The sequence below is a fragment of the Aspergillus homomorphus genome (genome assembly GCF_003184865.1).
Source record: "Aspergillus homomorphus CBS 101889 unplaced genomic scaffold BO97scaffold_20, whole genome shotgun sequence".
NCBI classification, from domain to species: Eukaryota; Fungi; Ascomycota; class Eurotiomycetes; order Eurotiales; family Aspergillaceae; genus Aspergillus; species Aspergillus homomorphus.
In genome coordinates, this window is record NW_020291906.1 from 251,713 (window position 1) to 269,910 (window position 18,198).

Here is an 18,198-nt window from a genome sequence, read left to right on the forward strand (position 1 = left end):
TGCCTTGACCGGAACGGGATGGCATGGTTGTACTCCGTATTGAAGTGAGAGGTAAGGTGGTCAGGAATGCTCGTTCAAGCACTCCAGATTGGTGACGGCTGGTATACTGTGTACATACAGTAAAGTACGTATATGCACTCGAGGAATTAAACAGAGACCCCGAACGCCTCTCCGTTCCCTCTGCTCTCAGGGTCTATCTTACTAGTCAACACTCCCCCCGGTAGTCAAGATTCTCGAGTTAGTCCGGTCCGTTCTCCACAGTCGGAAGGCATCCGTCCCTGTCAATCCGTGTGCACATCAGCGCGGGGAAGGGAGGGGGAGAGAATCCGTCAGAGACCTAGGTGGTCTGCACTGATCAGACTGGGGAGGGAGGGGACGAAAGAGATCCTCGAATCGCGAGGGAATGACCCCCCGTCTCCGATCGAATTTGAGTTGGCGAGGGCAGCAGCAGCAGCAACAGCAGCAGTGGTGCAGACCACTAAATGCGTGAAAGGTTCGGTATTTCCGGTAGGGGGAGGAAGGAATAATTTGGGTTTCCGGTCCTGTCATGTTTGCTGGCTCAATCCCGGGGGGGGGGGGGGAGGGAAAGGCCAAAACATGCTCATGCGCAGGGATGGGAAAAATGCTGGGGAAACACATGCGAATTGTGGAGTACAGGAGGTAAAAGAGGAGACGAGCCTCGGAGGACGGAGGGAACCATCTGAGATCTTGCAGTGGTGACTGGTGATGATATTTGTTGACACAGGTTAATTTACTAGTATGCCCAGTAGTTAGACCACAGCATAGTTAGTACTAAGCACTAAGTCCTGGATGTGGCGGTCCATGGCCCACGGACGCGAACCCTCCACCAATACCGACAGCCTGGTTGCTGGCCGCGCCTCCCGTCGGGAGAGGCCAACTGGTGGTGGTGGACCGTTAGCTTTGCCAGCTTGCCAGCTTGTGACTTGGGTGGCAGAGTCCGGCAGACAGAACAATAGAGTTAGCCCTCCGTCCGGCCTGTACGGCGGACACTCCGGGGAAACAACAAGCCACGGGCACACTAGACTAGATTCTTGTTGAGAGGGAAAGCACAGAGAAGCGAAAAAAAAAAGGAAAGGACCTAAGCCCAAGTTGGATTAGCGTCGAATGCACCTGGCAGCCAAACCGCGGGTTTGCCCGGCCAATGGCCACTGCAGGAAATCCCAAGGGGGTGGCTCAAAATCCACCCGGGGGAAAAGGTCTGGCCAATGCCTGCACTCTACAGCTGTACTTGGAACTTTCCCCCTCGTATCTTAGCACTATCCACGTTGACGAGGTGGGGAAGGGAAGAGGGAATGATTGATCTGGACGGTTAGGTTGGACTGAGTCTACTCGGCAAAGAAAAAAAAACATGGGAGAGCGTGCCAGCCGTTAGTCTAGAGAAGATTAGGGAAGAGCGAAGAATGAAAGGCAGACAGACAAGACGAGGCGGGGAGAACCATCCATCAATCGACCTAATCCCAAAATCATCCATCCTCCATCTCGGTTGAATCGTAGATTCAGATTCCAAGGGAGGTGTGCTAGACGAACCAATCACGCGACCCTCCCAACTGCAAAACGACCAGCCGGGAAAGTCTCGGCGGCTGCGGGCTGCAGCAAACGACCGGCATTAGACCAGATCTAGACTAGAATGGCAACAGAGCTGGCCCTGACGCCCGAGCCAGACTCGGAGTCTGCCAGTTCCACCCTGGCGCTAGTTATGGACGGGTATGGCTGGTATGGCTGGTTATGGCTGGTTATGGCTGGGTATGGCCAGCGTATGAGAAAACACGGGCCATCCACCAATCGCCGCCACCATCGGACCCCGGTCATCCATGGGCCAGGATCCGAGCAACAACTTTACTGCCCGTCCCCTGCCAATCGCTTCCCTTTTCTTTTTTTTTTACATCTTTTCTTTGCTCAGCGGACGCGTGCAGACACAATGACCGTAGTCCCGATTAGGAAGAGGGGGGGAACCTCGTATTGGCCCTGACCGAGGAGGGTTCTGCATGCTGCACTGAAAGGAGTTGCTGGTGTTGCTGGTGTTGCTGGTGCTTTTACAGCAGTGTGCCGCTCCTGAAGGATGGTGCGATGGTTAATTTGCCAGAGGAATGAGAGGGAGCGAATCAAACCTCCATTTGACAGTTGAAGCACCAATGTGCCATTCACAGGTGACGGTGCAATGCATGGATGGGATGCTGAGGGCACTCGGTCGGTCGGTGGTCGGTTGGTCGGTCGGAGGCTCGGGGCTAGTACTGGAATGGGACAGACAGAAAGCCAGGCGGACCAGCGACCGTTTGTTTGCCTTTCACGGGGAATGGTTCTTTTCTTTGTCTGTTGGCGGCTTGTTGCCCATTGAGAAATGATGTCTGTGCGGGTCGGCTGTCAGATCGATATTGGATACCGGACGATGGATGATGGGATGGGAGAAACCCCTTGAGTCGAGATATCATCGACCCCAGGGGAGAATCATAATCCAGGCAAGCCAACTTAATATCACAACCACATTAATGATTCCACTGGATCGGAGAGCCATCGAAGCTTCGATGGGCAGTGTGGGTGGATCGGGAGGGTCTCTTCCGTCCAGGAGTCGTCCGTCGTCTTTATTTTCCGGCATGTCAGACCGGCTGACTAAGATGATTAACTGACTGGTTATACTGTCTACTGTCAGCCCAGTCTACCCATCATTCTCTCTCCGTCTGAAACGATAATTCTTCAATCATCGTCAATTATCTGGAGTGACCAGACCACACCCCCTCCAACAGCACCGCACCGCACACTGCTCGCCCCGTCCCGCACAAGCCTAGACTCGGCAGCATGATTACACCCGGACCCAGCAACTGTCATGCATTCCTCGACGCAAGGAGCAGGCCGATCGCTTGCTTGCCCCTTTTTCGTCTTGTCTGGCGTGGTCTCCAAGCCCAAGCGCTCTATCGCGATGATGCGATCGGTGCATCTGATTTGTGCGCCCGCGGGGTTTGATCGCATTTCCGGTGACCAGACGGGGATGGCCATCCCTGAGGATTGAGACTCCTGCTGCGACCAGGGTCCGCTGGTCTGAGACTCCAGACCCGACAGCAGGTCGTCGGTGTCATGACAGTTCTAGAGTATCGTGGGTGAGCCGTGACGTGCAATTCTCCCGTCGATCCTGCCCCCTTCTTGATCTTCTCCTGAGGTCCTGATCGATCGTCGGGCCAGCGTCTGCTAAGCTTAAAGCCAAACTCCACCCAACAGGGAAACAGCAGAGGATCATTCCCTGCTCTTGCTGGGCCGGGGCTGGCCGATCGGTCGTCTGCGCTCCACATGCCTATCCGACCAAGCTTAGACGCAGGGAAGATGCTTCAGTAGTGCCGGTTCAGGGCAAGTAAGAATAGAACTTATCCTTTAATCACAACACCACAAAGTACGGGTTTATCGCCATCCGCGTGCATAAGGGACAAACAGACAAACAGACAGACAGTCAGACTGCCTGACTAATTTACTTCCCGAGAAGGAGGTTACTTGAAGGGGCAACCACCCTCACTATTCAGGTTTACTGGCGGGTACCATTACTACCGCGAGGGTTCTCCCCTCTTCACGCCGGGCATCGGAAGAACCGAGTTTGGCACCCTCATCGCTGGCTCGGAATTGCGGACAGAGTTAGGTTGCTGACTGCTGTTTGTCATGGGAGGTCTAGCCAATTCGATGCTATCTCACTCGTTTGGGACAGAGTAAATCTGAACAGGATGTCACAAGTAAAAAGTAGCATGGGCATGGGCATGGGCATATGAGCAATGGGCAGATGAGCATATGATGATATTCTGGGGTGTCTCTACCCCTCCACCTTTCCCTTAGTGTGTTAAACTAGATCGTGTGGTCGACGGGTTAGACAGTGAGTATTGTACTAAGCGGACTAAGTGTACTGTGTACTGTACTCAGTAGTGGTGGAGGCCACAGCGGAAGAACAGAAAGAACAACAGAAGAAGAAGCAGAGGAAGAGCCGAGAGGGTGGAAACCCTTTTGAGTATGGTAAAGTAGTGTGGTAGAGCCCTGTCAACCACGTTGCCGTTGATCAGTCGTCCAAGTCGTTTAGTGGTCTTAGTCTCCCTTTTGGACTCGGTTCAAGTGGGGATAGGAGCAGTTGCGATCCATGGGCGATGTTCGCTTCGGTAAGACTGACTGACTGCAAGACTGACTGTAACTTGTTGGGGTGATTCTTGCGGTGATTCTTGCAGTCTCTGAGTTGCTGACTCGCTTGTCGCTTGTCTTTTCTTCTCTTCTCTCCTAAACTGTCGTGAAGAATGGATGGTTCGTCCAGACCCTGATCAGGTATGAATACAGGTACGGTACCCCTCGTATCGGTCCTTACCATTTTTACTGTATTGTCCATACCGTACCGCATGAGCAGCAGCAGTGATTGATTCCCCAGATTAGGGGATGCAAGCCGATAGTACTCTATTCCTTCTTCATTGCTGCTGCAGTCCCATCCATCCATGGTTTCTTTTCCCTGGGTGTTGACCTTTCCCTTGGTCCAGGGGACTGCTGCAGAAGTCGAATACTCGCCCTGAAGAAACCACTCATCCCAGACATTCCACCCAGTCCTTCAGGTCAGTCTGTCTCCTTCTCGTGTTTTATTCTGTTTTTGACTTGCTTTTTCTCTTCTGATTCTGTCTTATCTTTCTTGATCGACCCTGTCGAAGAACAATCCCCTTACTGGTGTCCTCTCTGCTCTCCCAGTCTGCCTGTTGACTTCATTTTCGCTGTCCGTGGATTGAACTTACGGGTGGGTAATTTCTCCCTGGTAATCTTTCCTGACCGGAGAAAACCAGCCAAAAATACTTTTGCTCTGGTTCTGTTCTCTCTCTCTCTCTCTCACTCACTCTCCGTGTCTTCTTCTCTTCTTTTCCTTTTCTCTCTTATTTTTCATTTCTTTTCTTTTCTCTTTTTTCCTTTTCTCTTTTTTTTTTTCCCTTCCCTTTCCCTTTTTCTTTCCCCCCCCCGCGCTGGCCAGACCCGGCCTTGGACTGGTCTGGATACGTCTCCATTCCCGGGTTGTTTGGGCCAGCAATGGTTTCTGTCTCTCTGTCTGCCCATCCCGACCAGCAATCATCATTGATTGATTGATCCCATCCAGAATAAATAAAAGAAATAAGAAGCAAGCCCCGGACCGGCCACCCGCAGCACCGAATCATCATTTATCTCCACCTTCTTATCTTCCTTCAATTCCCACCGGACCCTATTACACCCTTACTACTCCTACTACTACTCCTTCTACCATACTCATTAATCATTCACCACCACCACCATCTATCATCATCATCATCCTCTATCTAACCTCGCTACTATTTCTTCCACTTACAACCTCATCTACCATCTACCTCCCTAATCATTTATTATCACCATCAACCCTCTCCACCTTCGTCTACTCACCTCTAGCCTCCCACTTAGCCTTTCGTCATCCCACGGTACTTCGAACTCACCTGAGGATCGCATCGAGCCGCATCTCGCCGCATTTCGCTTGCCTCGACTATACCACCCACGCCTCGGTCCGATCTCCTCAACACAACACAGACCATGTGCGTGTGTGTTTAAATCGCCTTCCTCCCCAATAACTGCCTTGCGACTGGTGTCTTTGTGCAACTGTACAACCAAGACGGGTGGCTTGATTTGCCTTCACACCTTATTTGCTACACCTCTGGGATATGACTCCCAACTGAGCGCCAGTGGTTCACCAAGCCTCGACTTGAGACCGTGACGATCGCGACAACCGGTTGATCGTGAACGATCTGCCCCATCCCGACTCCCCCCGCGAGATCGCTGCTGGCGATCCCATCGCCCCTCCTGGATCCTCCGGACATCTCTGGAGGCCTCCCTGGCAGTCGATACTGGACTCTCGGACCCGAATCTGTCGCCTTCCCCCCAGGAACCCTGTCCTCCACTCTGACCAACCCTGCGGTGAACGTGGTCGATCTCTATCCGTCTACCGGCTTCTCTCGTGATACCACCGCCGCCATGGCTGCCCTTGCGATCCCCCCGCCCGGCATGGGCCCCTCCTCCCTCGAGGCGCTGACGGCCCCTCAGCCGCTGAACACCCGTCGTCCGGGCGCTCCCCCTCTCCCCAGCATGGAGTTGCCCACCCCGAATTTCGCCGCTGCGCTGAAGTACGCTCACCTCCCAAATCCCTCCGCCCTCAACCCCAGCGTCAGCAACCTGTTGACCCCGCCCGCGACGAGTCAATCGGGCGAAACCACTCCCGTCACCACGGCACAGCAGACCAGCGCGGCCGGCGTTCCGTCGGTGCCCGCCACTCCGGACCTGGGTCCGTTCTGGTCGAGCCAGAGCTCATATGGCAGTGCGTCGGGGGCAGCGGCCGCGCGACAGTCGTGGGCATCGAGCTTGAGTCCCTACGCCAGTCGCGACACGTTCTCGCCGCCCGGAAGCAATGCGATCAGCCGCAACCCCGTCCCGTCGTCTTCGGGCGCCGACCCGATCCCCCAGGGCTATGAGATGAACCAGCTCCCTCCCTTCCAACAGTCAATCCCTGTCTCTGCGGCGGGGGTGGCACCCGGCGCCACGCCGCAGCAGCCACCGCACGCGCTGACGCATGCCGTGTTATCTGCGCAGCACGGGCTCCCTAACCCCATCCCTTCCCCACATCCCCTCCCGTCGAACGATCCCTACATGGTCAAGTCGTCGTCCGCCCCCGCCTATAGCACGGTGCAGCAACTGGCCAGTCCGCCAGGGAGCTATTCTCCGTACGGACCCACCGGGCTGAGCATGCACCCCCCTGGCCGAGTCGCGTCGAATCCGCACCCGTCGCATCACCTGAACTACCAACGGCAGCCGTGGCCATCGTATTCGATCCCCGCCTCGAATGGACCGGTGTGGACGAATGTACACAATCCCAACGGACACATGTCACTGACGGGGAATCCACCGATGATGCCTCTGAACTTCAACAGCGGGACCGAGGCCTACATGCAGCGGATGTACGGCGGACACCACCCCCATCCCGGCCACGGCGGGCCAGGACAGACCAACGACCGACCGTTCAAGTGCGACCAGTGCCCGCAGAGTTTCAACCGCAACCATGACCTGAAACGACATAAGCGGATCCATCTATCTGTCAAGCCATTCCCTTGCAACCACTGTGACAAGAGTTTCTCGCGCAAGGACGCGCTGAAGGTATTTTGGACATGTTCTGTACTACGAGGGAGATATGCTAACGGCGGTCTAGCGACATATGCTTGTCAAGGGGTGTGGGAAGGACGGGGTGGGGGCGGGGGCTGAGCCTGGTGCGGCGCGGCCGACGGTCAAGGAGGAGGACCGCAGCGACGATTCGAATGGACAAGCCTGACGATCACGATCGACGATCGACGTAATGCGTTCCGGGGGAGAACCCCCGGACCCCCCTTTCTTTTCAGCTTCCTGGAACCGATCGGGGAACATGCATGTGGGCTGGCGTTGTGTTTGTTTATATTGTCGGGCCGCAGCGTTTCTGTCTTGTATCTAGTTTGGGCCGGATGTTGTTGGTTGGCATCAGCGTTTGGTTTGTATACGTATGTATGTAGTAGAGCGTTTTGGATTCCTCTCTGTCTGTGTAGTGTGGAATATGTTTACACTGTGGGACTTGCGTGAGACGCGGGCGAGTGCAGAGTAGAGTAGTGTGTGCGTGTGTGTGACTTGAGACGGTGAAAGTAGATCCGTGGCCCAGTGTTTCTCCGTTGAGTATCTACTACTGATATTCGTTTCCTGCCAGATACTACCTATATACCCCCCCTTCCCTCTTCTCTCAAGTATATCCAATAACACAACTCCACGAAAAAACATCATCCCATAATCAAATCGAACATAAGAAAAATGACCAAAATGTGCCCCCTCCCCCTCCCCCTCTTACTTCTAATAATCCCAATAGTAAGAACACAATACATCTCCCCCATCCCCTCCCACCCCGCCTCCACCGAAATCTCAGCAATCTACCACGCCCCCAATTCTTGGTTGTCTGAGCTCTCCGCCCCAAAAATCTCCGCCGTGAACACCTCCGCCTTCGAATGGTGGTACTTCGACGCCATCTCCGCGACAAACCCCAACGTCTCCGCCGCGTTCACCTTCTTCACGGCCTCGCCGTCGGCCTTCCCCCTAGCCCCTAGGAACGCAAGTTCGATTGTCTGGTCCGTTGGATTCGTTAGTCTCCCTTCTCTTTCCGGTTCACCGGGAGAACCTGGAGAGGGCTCGGGGGATGAAGACTCCGCTACTCACCGAGCACGTCAATCTGGCAGCGAGGGCAGGGTCGTCAGCGAGATCGGCGTGTCCGGGGAAGTAGAAGGTGAAGGGGAGGGCGTGGTGCTCGGGGATGGGCGCGGGTGGAATGTGGGGTTCTGGGAGGGGCTGGGCGGGTGGGTTGCTTCTTTTCCTTCTCCGCCCGGGAGCCCTTTGGGACAGGGGATGGGTAAGTCGAGAGTCAAGCCCGCGGCTCTATTCTCCGGGCAGCAGCACGGGGCCCCTGCGAGCACTGCGCGGTATGCGCATCGTGCGGCTGCGAGTGCGCCCTCTGGCACCAATATCGATGTCTGGGTTGGGTGGGAGGGGAGTCGGATTTCGGGGAGGTTACGGTTGGAGAATGTATGTCTTTTTTTTCTCTTCTCCTATGCTAGTGTGGGATTTTTGAAAGGGAGGGACGGGGGGGTTAGGGTTAGTGTGTTAATAAAGGCAGGCCACATCCCCGCGCACAGCGTGCTCAACAACGTCGCGCTTCGACCCGTCTCTCCGCCTCGGTCCGATCGGTTGGGCCAACATCGTACCGCATGCCAAGGCGAGCGTGGATCTGGTGGTTGATGGCGAGGTGTTGGGGTTTGAGGGGTATGGGTATCATGATAAGGTCCCCTTCCCTTTCCTATCCTCTCTCTACCTAGAATCGGGAGGGATGCTAATGTTGAACCTGGGGAAAAGAACTGGTCCGAGCGCCCGTTCCACACGCAAATCAGGAAATGGTTCTGGGGCCATGCGCACGTGGGGCCTTACTCTGTTGTCTGGTTTCAGGCCACCCCGCAAAATGGTACCGTGCCTTTTGGGTCGGCTTCGATTTTGAAGGACGGGGTTCCGGTGCTGGGTGGGTGCGAGGCCGGGATTGTTAGTGTGCAGCGGTTGGGGAGTCCGGCGAGTCCGGGATTTGGGGTTGAGGTTGTTATGAGGGGGGTGAGGCTTGTTGTTTCTGGGACGAGGGAGGTTGCGGGGGATGGGGTGCGGTTTTTTCGGTGGGCTGGACTTGTTCAGGGGGTTATTCTTGGGGATGATGTTGGTGGGGGGGTTGCGCTTTTTGAGGAGTTCGAGTTATAAGTTTATTGAAGTGGAGGTTGGCAGGAGGCGGAAAGGAAGGGGGGTCCGGGGGTTTTCCCCGGATACTCTCTTATCTAGTGGTTTCAGATGGAGGTAGGCCAGGAAGCTGAAAGAAAAGGGGGGTCTGGGGGTTCTCCCCCGGATTACGCATATTCTAGTGATATGGACTTGAGGTTGCCAGGAAGCTGAAAGAAAAGGGGGGTCCGGGGGTTCTCCCCCGGGACGGTATATCTCTGGTGGTTTAAGAATCAGTGGTGGTAGGGAAGGAATGTGATATTAAGCGTTTGTTCTGTTACAATGTACAGGGTTAGGTGTAGAGAAGTTAATCGACCATCCATTCCTCGACGAGGCCGCAGTAGTCCTCGACGCCGTAGGGTTCGAGCCAGCGCAGCCTGCCGCCCTTTCTGCGGTAGTCGAGTCCGAGGTCGCGCAGCAGCAGGTCGATATAGGGCAGGGCATCGAAGACGAAGTCGGGGTTGCGCCGGCCGAAGCCGCCGGGGTAGCGGTGCACGCCGAACTGCGTGTGCAGGGTGGTCTCCCACACGAGATCGGGGTCGGCATCGGGCTGGTGCTTGAGCAGCAGTGCTCTGGCGTGGTCTGGACATTTCTCGGCGCTCTTGACAGCGAGTTTATTGCTCATCCAGGCCGTCACCCACAGTGCTTGGGTCTGGGCCACCATGGGGGTGTTGATGGTCATGGTCATGCCGATCCAGGCGATGGAGCGCTCCTTGGCCAGCTGGGCGTCCACGGGCACCATGAACCGGGTCAAGCGCAGGGGATGACTGGCGGCGGCGGGCGCATCCTTCGCCAGGGGCTTGTATCCCTCGACCATCCTAGGAGGACGCTGCAACCTGGGGAACCGCCTGCGGATCTCCTGATCGGCCAACCTGACCACCTCCGGGGCCACGCAATCCCGCGCCTCGGGCAACCCCAGCTCCTGTTCCAGCTCAGCCGGCACAAACTGTACCTCGGGTTTAGCCTTCCACCCAGTCGCACACAGCAACGCCCTGACATTCTCGATCACCGTCCCCGAGCCCAGTTCCACCGTGTCCCCGCGCAAACCCGCCAGCTCGTCGACATGCACGCGCACACGGCCGCTGCGCACCAGCTCGAAGAAATCTGTGGGAAAGTTCAGGATGCTCAGCCCGCTGGCGATCCAGAAGGGGCTGATCCACGGCATCAATTTTTTTGTTTCCGGGTGGCCTGCGTAGTTGTTCAGAGTCAGTACGTCGTTGCGCAGCACCCACCAGAACCCGTCCACGATCTTCCGGCCCAGCCAGGTGCCGTGCAGCAGCCGGCGGGTCGTCGAGCACCCGTCTGCCGATCCCCAGATGCACGGGCTGAACCAGGTCAGCAGCCGCGTGGTCACGAGCTTCTCGAGCCAAATCTTCAGGGGGGTTACGTAGGCCGGCGCCATCCAGGTCGGCCCGTGGCCGGTTGAGCGGATGATCCAGTCGACGCGGTAGGGGGTCGTAGTGCTGGCCGCGTAGATTGCGTCCCAGGCGGATTTAGTGGCACCGAAGATTACGATGGATTGTTCTTTTAGTGTCTCTTTAGACGGAGGAGGAGCGAAGATCTGAGCTTGGTGGTGGCGGAGGTCTTTGATGTGCAACAGCGGCGGCGTGAAGGATTCTTGGCCGCGGAAGGTCGGCAGGTAGGCCTGCGAAGTCATGCCGGTTGCCATGATGAGTTTGCGCGTGTGGAGGGCAGAGGTCGATTTATCCTCGTCGTCGAGGTGGTCGACGGTCAACGTCCAGGTGGTGTCGGGCTCGTGCTGGATGATGCGCACTCGACGCCGCAACCGGATGTATGGCCCCAGCCCGAAGTGCTTCACGTAGCTGGCCAGGTATCGCTGGATCACAGTCCCGGGCAGATGCTCGCCCGGCGCGACGCCAAACGAGTCGTCCAGCGGAAAGTCGCTGAACTCGTACGTGCCGCGCATGTTGTTCGATTTCAGCCCCTCGTACAGCCGGTGTTGCGCCCAGACGCCCCCGACGCTGTCGGCGCCTTCCAGGAGCACGATCGAGGCATCGGGGTGCACTTGGTGGTAGGTTTTGAGCGCGACCAGGCCACTCCAGCCTGGTTTGTGTTAGTGTGAGTTTAGAAATGTTCGCGATCGCAGCGACTGTAAGTCAACCTACCTGCGCCGATGATGGTCACGTCCACCGTCTCCATGTTTGACAGCGGCAGCGGGCAGTGAGCGGAAGTGGGAGAAAAAGTAAAACAGAGCAGGGGCAGGCCTGACAGCTAACGTGCCGATCGCGGGCTTTCTTTTATTTCTGTCTAGTTCCCCCCTGCTTCATCTTTCCCCTCCTTGCCTGTCCACGAGCAAGGAAGTGAGTGGATGATCGTAATACTAAGTAGCACCGGGAGTTGCACCGGTGCTGGTGGCGGCGGGCCACTAACACTGTTAGGGCTAACAGAGCGGGCATCAGGACTCCACACTGAAGCAAAGACAACTTGACAGCTCGGCTTCTCTCCACTCCCTAACTGACATTGGACAAGTTGACACTCGACCTGACAGCCCGCTAACGAATGGTGTAACGGTTTTCCTCGGCATTGCCCCTGTTCTGAGCCAAGGGCCACCCGTTCATCGGACATGGGCCACCAAACGGTCAGTAGTGACTTTAGTCTTGCTCGCTACTCGCCTTCCCTGTTCGACGCTGGTTCGGTGTACTGCACGTCAACTCTCCCAATTAGCGTAGTTACAACCGTCATACGCATGCACGTCGAACCAGGACGGGGAATAGTGGGGATCTGCTGCAGTGGCGCCGCTACGAGTCTGCTGTTTGCCCTCAGGCCCCAGGGGAAAAAGTGATAGATAGCGAGGGAGCAAACATCGGGATTGCACAGATCAAGAATCTTCCCCTGACAGCATAATGTATTCATCATATAACTTCCCCTCGCCTCCGATCGGCCAGTCCTTCGAAAATGTTTCCTGACGATTCTTTTCTTTTTTCTTTGTTTCTTTCTTTGTTTCTTTGTTTCTTTCTTTCTTTCCTTGTTACACCATGGCTGACGACTTCGTCATCGAGGCCTTCACGCTGCTGGCCCTTGCCATCCTGACCATCGCCTGTCGAGTCGCGGCCCGCTGGCTGACGGCTGGCCCTAAGAATTTCGCTCTCGATGATTATTTGATGCCCGTCGCAGGGGTATGCTCACCTTGCTGCTTGCTTACTGCTTCCTGCCTACTGCTTTTTTTTTGTGCATTCCTGCTGCGACAAATTTTATCGCTCGGTAATCATTTCGCTAATTTATGGGGCCTGGTAGGTTGTCTACGCCCTCGAAACCGGCGCCGCCTACTGCGTCAGCGCCTGGTGGCACGGGCTCGCCAACAACTCCATGACAGCGACCCAGCGCGCGACGCTGTCCCCGTCATCCGAGGAATACCGGCTGCGCGTTGGGGGCTCCAAGACCCAGGTGCTGGGTTGGTCGCTGTACACGACGCTGCTGTGGCTGCTTAAGACCTGCATGGCCGTGTTCTACTCGCGACTCACGTACGCCCTCCCGCCTCACTATACCCTTATTTCCATCTCAAACCGTGCAACAAAGTCAATCGCTAAACCAACCCACAAATAGAGCCGGCCTCTACAACATGACCCTGCGCATCCGCATCGCCTACGCCGCCATCGCCCTCACCTACCTCGCCGTCATCCTCAGCATCCTGCTCGGCTGCCGTCCCCTCCACCGCAACTGGCAGATCAATCCCGACCCGGGCAATTACTGCCAGCCCGCCGTCTCACACATCGATGTCTATGTCACCGTCACTCTGAATGTCGCCACCGATGTCTATCTCATCTCGATTCCGTTTCCGGTATATTTTCTCCAGTGTTTGTTGCGGGATGAAGACTGATGAAGACGGGAGTAGATACTCTTCAAGGCACGCCTGCCGTGGCGCGAGAAACTCGAGCTCGTCGTCCTCTTCAGCGGCGGCTTGTTCGTTATGGCTGCCGGCATTCTGCGCTGTGTTCTAATCGTCACGGTATATCCCCCCCCACCCAACTCCCCAAAACCATATTACTGCTTCATATAACGTTCCGGGGGAGAACCCCCGGACCCCCCTTTCTTTCAGCTTCCTGGCCACCTCAATATAAACCCCGGTCCATGCTAACGTATACCCGGAGCAGGCAGGAACAAACGGCGCCTCCCAAGCAGGGAGCTGGGCCTGCCGCGAGACCTTCGTGGCCGTGGTGATCGGCAACCTGCCGATGATCTACCCGGTCTGCCGCCGCATGGCCCGGCGCGCCGGCGGCTACTGGTCGTCGCCCAGCCAGCCCAAGGGCAGCGCCGCCTCCGGCCCGGGCGGCGCCCTGGCCTACCCGCTCTCCGAGCCGCACAGCGCGCACTCGCGCAGGAAGCGGTTCCGCCATCCGCTCTCCCTGCCTGATTCGCAGTGGACGCAGTTTGGAACCGTCAGCGATGAGCAGGTTATGCTTGCTCCTCTTGAGGAGGAGGTGGGGGGGAGGGATCGGGGGGCTGAGGGCGGGATTCAGGTTGTCAGCGAGTTGATTGTTACGCGCGAATAAAAACTCACTCTGTGAGTTATGTGCTTATGATTTATGATATCTGTATATACCTGTCGGTAAGGGTAGATAAAATTTATCTTTGGTATATAAGGGTGAGTTTGGCTAGGAAGCTGAAAGTAAAGGGGGGGTCCGAGGGTTCTCCCCCGGATATCTTTATAGGAATGGTCTAGAGGTTGAGTTGGGCTGGGAAGCTGAAAGAGAAGGGGGGTCTGGGGGTTCTCCCCCAGAACGCTTTAAGAACACTGGCAGCGGTTTAGGTACGGCGATGTGACGGAGGGAATATGTGGCTAGATTGAGGTGAAAGTCGAAGAATCTATGGAGGGACGGGGGTGTAATGCGCGGGGATCGGCACAGACAACGAGGTGGATGTAATTCTCGAGGATGGGCGTTCTTGCATGCCAACCGTGGCGCTGATGTATGTCTGCTAGACGAATCGCAAGATCCTCATCCTGCTGCGGCCATCGGACCAGGGCCCAGCCACGCCTGCCCTTCTGCAGAAGCACGTAGACTGGAAGAAGTGTTTTACAGTCGTGGGCGGTGAAGAAGTCGTAGGCATGGTTGTTGATCTCTACCACCAAGAACGTCCGGGTGACGTGCACCTGGATGGTGAGGAAGAGGATCCGGTTATCGTGTTCCCAGTCCGGGAACACGGCGTCGAGAAATTCGCACGCTGAGGCACGGTAGTCACCCGAGTCGAGATTACATGTCTTCAGTTTGATGACTATCCGTTTGGCCTTGTCGCTCTTGACGATTTCGTCGCCGATCTCTGCGAGATTAGGAGAGATAGTTGCCATAAGTTCTCTGTTGCAGCTGAGGGTTCTTTGATGGGTGTTGTTGCGATGGAATGGTTTTCTTTTTGATGCAAGGGCAGCGAATAACCATACTTGTAGTTACTTCTATGTACCTGTTCATGGGAGCCAGTCATCTGATATCGTATTTCGGAAGCCGGAAAAGGGGAAGTTCCGACCTGTGGTCTAGGCAACAGTTACTATGCCACAGATAGGCTTTGTAAATCTACATCGAAGCCTGGTCGCTTAGAACATGGTATAGGAATGGTCTAAAGGTGAGTTGGGCTGGGAAGCTGAAAGAAAGGGGGGCCTGGGGGTTCTCCCCCGGAACTCTTTCTACAATCGGTGATTAGGATAGAGGTAGGCCAGGAAGCTGAAAGAGAAGGGGGGCCCGGGGGTTGTCCCCCGGAACGCTTGTAGTATTATTGTAAAGGCTGGATATACTGGGGTTGTATTGGCAGTGGCAGAAGCAGCAGCAGGCAGCGCGGGTGGCACCTTCCTTGATTAATGATATGTGGTGCTCTTTCCTAAAACAAACTGAGTGGTTGACTCGACTCCGACATCCAAAACCACACTCCTCCAGACAGTAATTTCATTACAGCACGTCTCTCACCCCTTTCAGCCGGGGTGGAAAGAACAATCACGCCTCCGTCTCCTTGTGGTCGGTGATCTGCGTGGCGTCGCCGCCCGACACGAGCACCTCGTCGCGCTTCAGCGAGGCCTTGACGGGGTTCTTGGCCTGGAAGATCTCGGTCAACTCCTCGAGGGTGCGCTTGCTGGTCTCGACGAAGAGGAAGTAGATGACGATGACCTCGAGGGTGTCCCAGAAGATGAAGAGGAAGTAGTACTTCCATCCGGCGCGGGTGAAGGCGATGCCGGTGACGAAGGTGTTATAGAAGGAGGCGATGTTGACGAAGAACTGGAATTGTCAGTCTCCCTGCTATAGCTACACAAGCTAATACCGTGCAGGGGTCACTCACATTGTTCATGCCCATGCCCTTGGCCCGCGACTCATACCGCAGACACTCGACGGGATACATGGCCTGGTTGGGCGTCCAGCCGGCGGAGATCACAAAGCCGAAGATGAAGATCATGGCAATCTGCGCCCGCGCTGTGATGCCGCTCTTGGCCGTCGGCGTGCCGTCGGGCCCGTCGACCACGTTAGTCGCGTTCAGCGCCGTCACAATCACGAACAGCACCACTACCAGACTGGTTGACACCAGCAGCTGCTGTCGCCGTCCGAACCGATCCGTCAGCAGCGCTCCTGACACTGCCCCGATCAACGACACCACGTTCTGCAGGCCCTGCAGCAGCAGCTGCGTGCTGTTGCTGGTGATGCCGGCGCCGCGGAGCATCTGCGGGTAGTAGTAGCTGACTGGGCCGTTGCCGGACCATTGGCCGAAGAGTGCTATTTAATGCTTAGTGAGCTGCACTGACTCGGATGAAACAGAGAAAGATGGAACCGGGAAGCCTACCCATGAAGATCACCAGCATCGACCGGTACCGCGTCTCGCGCGTGTTGAATAGCTCCCGGTAATCCCACCACCGCTTGTCCGAACCCGTCTTGGAGATGTCGTTCATCATCTCGTGGTATTCCAGCTGCACGATGGGCGCGTTGCGGTCGCCTTCGCCGTGGTACTCGGCCAGCACGTTGAGCGCCTCTTCGTGTCGGTCGTGCGACATCAGCCAACGAGGGGACTAATAAATTAGCCATTAGCACTTGCGATTGACTGACAAAATAAGGATCGCGGCTTACCTCAGGGAGGAAGTAGACAAAGCACAGCACCAATCCTGAGAACACCATCTGCAGCCAGATCGGGATCCGCCAGCTCATGTCGCTCTGGATGTGGCTCGTCCGCCAGGGGATGAACGTTCCCGGGATACCACCGCCGAACCAGAGCACGTTGTATAGACCCGTCAGCGCACCACGGTAGGCCGGATGGGCCATCTCCGACACGTAGGCCGGACCGGCGGTGGCCGAGGTGGCCACGCCGAACCCCAGGATGAAGCGGCCGCCCATGAAGCCGCCCAGGTTGTGGCAGGAGGCTTGAACGCAGGTTCCGATGATAATGAAGATGGCGCCGATGGCCATGCCGACTCGTCGTCCTATCGTACGGGTTAGATCTCCTCAGTCCGACAGACGAAAGAAAGCGAGAACCATACCCTTGAAATCGGTGAAGGGTCCAGCGGTGAACGAGCCCACAATGTTGCCAATGGTGTAGATGGCGTACACGATACCCGTCGAGGGGGTACCGGCGTCCGGGTCGAAGCCGAAGTAGTCGCGGTACTGGGGGTAGCTGTTGATCGAGCCCATCAAGGAGCCATCGTACCCGTTGATGCAGGAATTGAGCATGGCGACGGCGATACAGCAGTACAGCTACTTCATTCAGCATGGCGGCACACAAAACACACGAGACAACAACAATGGCATACCTTGAGCATGCCCTTGCTCGTCAGACTGGGCTTCTGCTGGATCGTGGCCACAGCCAACGCCGCATTGTTGACTCCCTTGACCTGGACATCGGACGAGTCCAGGTGGGAGACCTCCGCCGTATGTTTCTCGGACATGGTGCGAGACGCTTGATAGACAATCTGCAAATTTTGTTCGCGCTGACCTGGGAAAGAGAAAAGCGAAACGGAAGTTGCGCGCGGGAATCGTGGGGCTCATATACCAACGAAGGGGCGACGGGCGAGGGGTGGTGGTGGTGGCATGAGATTACCTGGGTATTGCTGCATGTCTGACTATAGTGCCTCCTGTCACCAGATGTCGCGGAAAATTTCATGGTGTAACGCGCTATGATAGGACAGGGAGGGCAGTAAACCGGCTGAGTGGCGGGCTAAATGCAGCAAGGATGAAATCCCGTATCCAAACGGGACTAGATGAATCTGGGGAAGCTGGGGGTGCCCGAAGGCGACCCTGGTGGGAAAGGGGGCTTGATCGGTGGTAGTCTGGGCCGGACTGCCGCAGGGAATACGATATGGATCCTGCCATCCTGTCATGGTGTTGGGGGAGAGCGTTGGGGTTGATGCATTGTGGGTTGTTGTGGTGGTTGGTGGTGGATTCTGGTTTGCGTGCCAGACGGGATACGGGCCGAACAGCCGGATGAAGCCCCATGGGGATTAGACACGGACTCTCTCTCTCTCTCTTGTTCGGTAGGTTCTCGGCCCTGGAATCCGTACTCGCAGGACATGTGAGGGTTCAGGGTCTGTACCTCGCTTAGTTGAGTTGGCAGAGGCAAGAGGCAAGAGGCGAGAGAATAAGTGGTTGGCCGAACTATAGCTGGCTGAGGTATATCCCCGCTGTTGCTCTGCCCACATGGCAAGAGGACAAGGATCGAGCCCTAATTTCAACCGAGTGGAGGATCAGTGCTCTGTAAATTGCCATCCACGCCGGACTGACCTCTCGCACAGACATATCACTCACTGGATACTGCCTGGAGATGAGTCAAGCGCCCAAGCTACTGCACGAACCCATCTCCATCTCCATCCCCATCCCATCTTTCCATCGCCATCGCATCGATCGGGCGCGAGCTCCGAGTGCCGCTCCACGTGTCCATCTCCAACCGGACATG

The 18,198-nt window shown here is 56.3% G+C and overlaps 8 protein-coding genes across 8 annotated transcripts; 5 read left to right on the plus strand and 3 right to left on the minus strand.

The window, feature by feature from the left end:
- Positions 1-1,526: 1,526 nt before the first annotated feature.
- Positions 1,527-2,201, plus strand: BO97DRAFT_87527 (uncharacterized protein). Its single transcript, XM_025701113.1, has one exon. It carries the CDS (start codon positions 1,649-1,651, stop codon positions 1,988-1,990), a length of 342 nt encoding a protein of 113 aa, XP_025551013.1. The 5' UTR covers positions 1,527-1,648; the 3' UTR covers positions 1,991-2,201.
- Positions 2,202-4,228: 2,027 nt separating this feature from the next.
- BO97DRAFT_87536 (uncharacterized protein) lies at positions 4,229-5,540 on the plus strand. Its single transcript, XM_025701114.1, has 2 exons — positions 4,229-4,317; positions 4,512-5,540. The coding sequence occupies exons 1-2, from the start codon at positions 4,308-4,310 to the stop codon at positions 5,090-5,092; spliced, it is 591 nt and encodes a 196-aa protein (XP_025551014.1). The 5' UTR covers positions 4,229-4,307; the 3' UTR covers positions 5,093-5,540.
- A 250-nt stretch (positions 5,541-5,790) lies between these two features.
- Positions 5,791-7,333, plus strand: BO97DRAFT_346380 (putative C2H2 finger domain protein; the record flags this gene model as incomplete). Its single annotated transcript, XM_025691807.1, has 2 exons — positions 5,791-7,161; positions 7,214-7,333. Coding segments are annotated over 2 exons (1,491 nt in total), but the record flags the coding sequence as incomplete, so codon positions are not given.
- A 512-nt stretch (positions 7,334-7,845) lies between these two features.
- BO97DRAFT_443570 (uncharacterized protein) lies at positions 7,846-9,481 on the plus strand (the record flags this gene model as incomplete). Its single annotated transcript, XM_025698380.1, has 3 exons — positions 7,846-8,598; positions 8,690-8,854; positions 8,926-9,481. 3 exons carry the CDS (start codon positions 7,846-7,848, stop codon positions 9,310-9,312), a joined length of 1,305 nt encoding a protein of 434 aa, XP_025551016.1. The 3' UTR covers positions 9,313-9,481.
- A 133-nt stretch (positions 9,482-9,614) lies between these two features.
- On the minus strand, positions 9,615-11,487 carry BO97DRAFT_369714 (flavin-binding monooxygenase-like protein; the record flags this gene model as incomplete). The annotated part of the gene is made up of 2 exons (XM_025692744.1): positions 9,615-11,391; positions 11,454-11,487. The coding sequence occupies 2 exons, from the start codon at positions 11,485-11,487 to the stop codon at positions 9,635-9,637; spliced, it is 1,791 nt and encodes a 596-aa protein (XP_025551017.1). The 3' UTR covers positions 9,615-9,634.
- Positions 11,488-12,263: 776 nt separating this feature from the next.
- Positions 12,264-13,838, plus strand: BO97DRAFT_478264 (uncharacterized protein; the record flags this gene model as incomplete). The annotated part of the gene is made up of 5 exons (XM_025700615.1): positions 12,264-12,464; positions 12,583-12,809; positions 12,892-13,126; positions 13,181-13,294; positions 13,440-13,838. The coding sequence occupies exons 1-5, from the start codon at positions 12,324-12,326 to the stop codon at positions 13,836-13,838; spliced, it is 1,116 nt and encodes a 371-aa protein (XP_025551018.1). The 5' UTR covers positions 12,264-12,323.
- Positions 13,839-14,125: 287 nt separating this feature from the next.
- Positions 14,126-14,697, minus strand: BO97DRAFT_443573 (uncharacterized protein; the record flags this gene model as incomplete). The annotated part of the gene is made up of 1 exon (XM_025698381.1): positions 14,126-14,697. The coding sequence occupies exon 1, from the start codon at positions 14,630-14,632 to the stop codon at positions 14,126-14,128; it is 507 nt and encodes a 168-aa protein (XP_025551019.1). The 5' UTR covers positions 14,633-14,697.
- Positions 14,698-15,044: 347 nt separating this feature from the next.
- BO97DRAFT_470713 (putative MFS lactose permease) lies at positions 15,045-17,311 on the minus strand. Its single transcript, XM_025699975.1, has 6 exons — positions 17,060-17,311; positions 16,790-17,003; positions 16,383-16,732; positions 16,102-16,324; positions 15,607-16,034; positions 15,045-15,545 (listed from the first exon to the last, which is right to left on the minus strand). The coding sequence occupies exons 1-6, from the start codon at positions 17,192-17,194 to the stop codon at positions 15,267-15,269; spliced, it is 1,629 nt and encodes a 542-aa protein (XP_025551020.1). The 5' UTR covers positions 17,195-17,311; the 3' UTR covers positions 15,045-15,266.
- Positions 17,312-18,198: the final 887 nt, after the last annotated feature.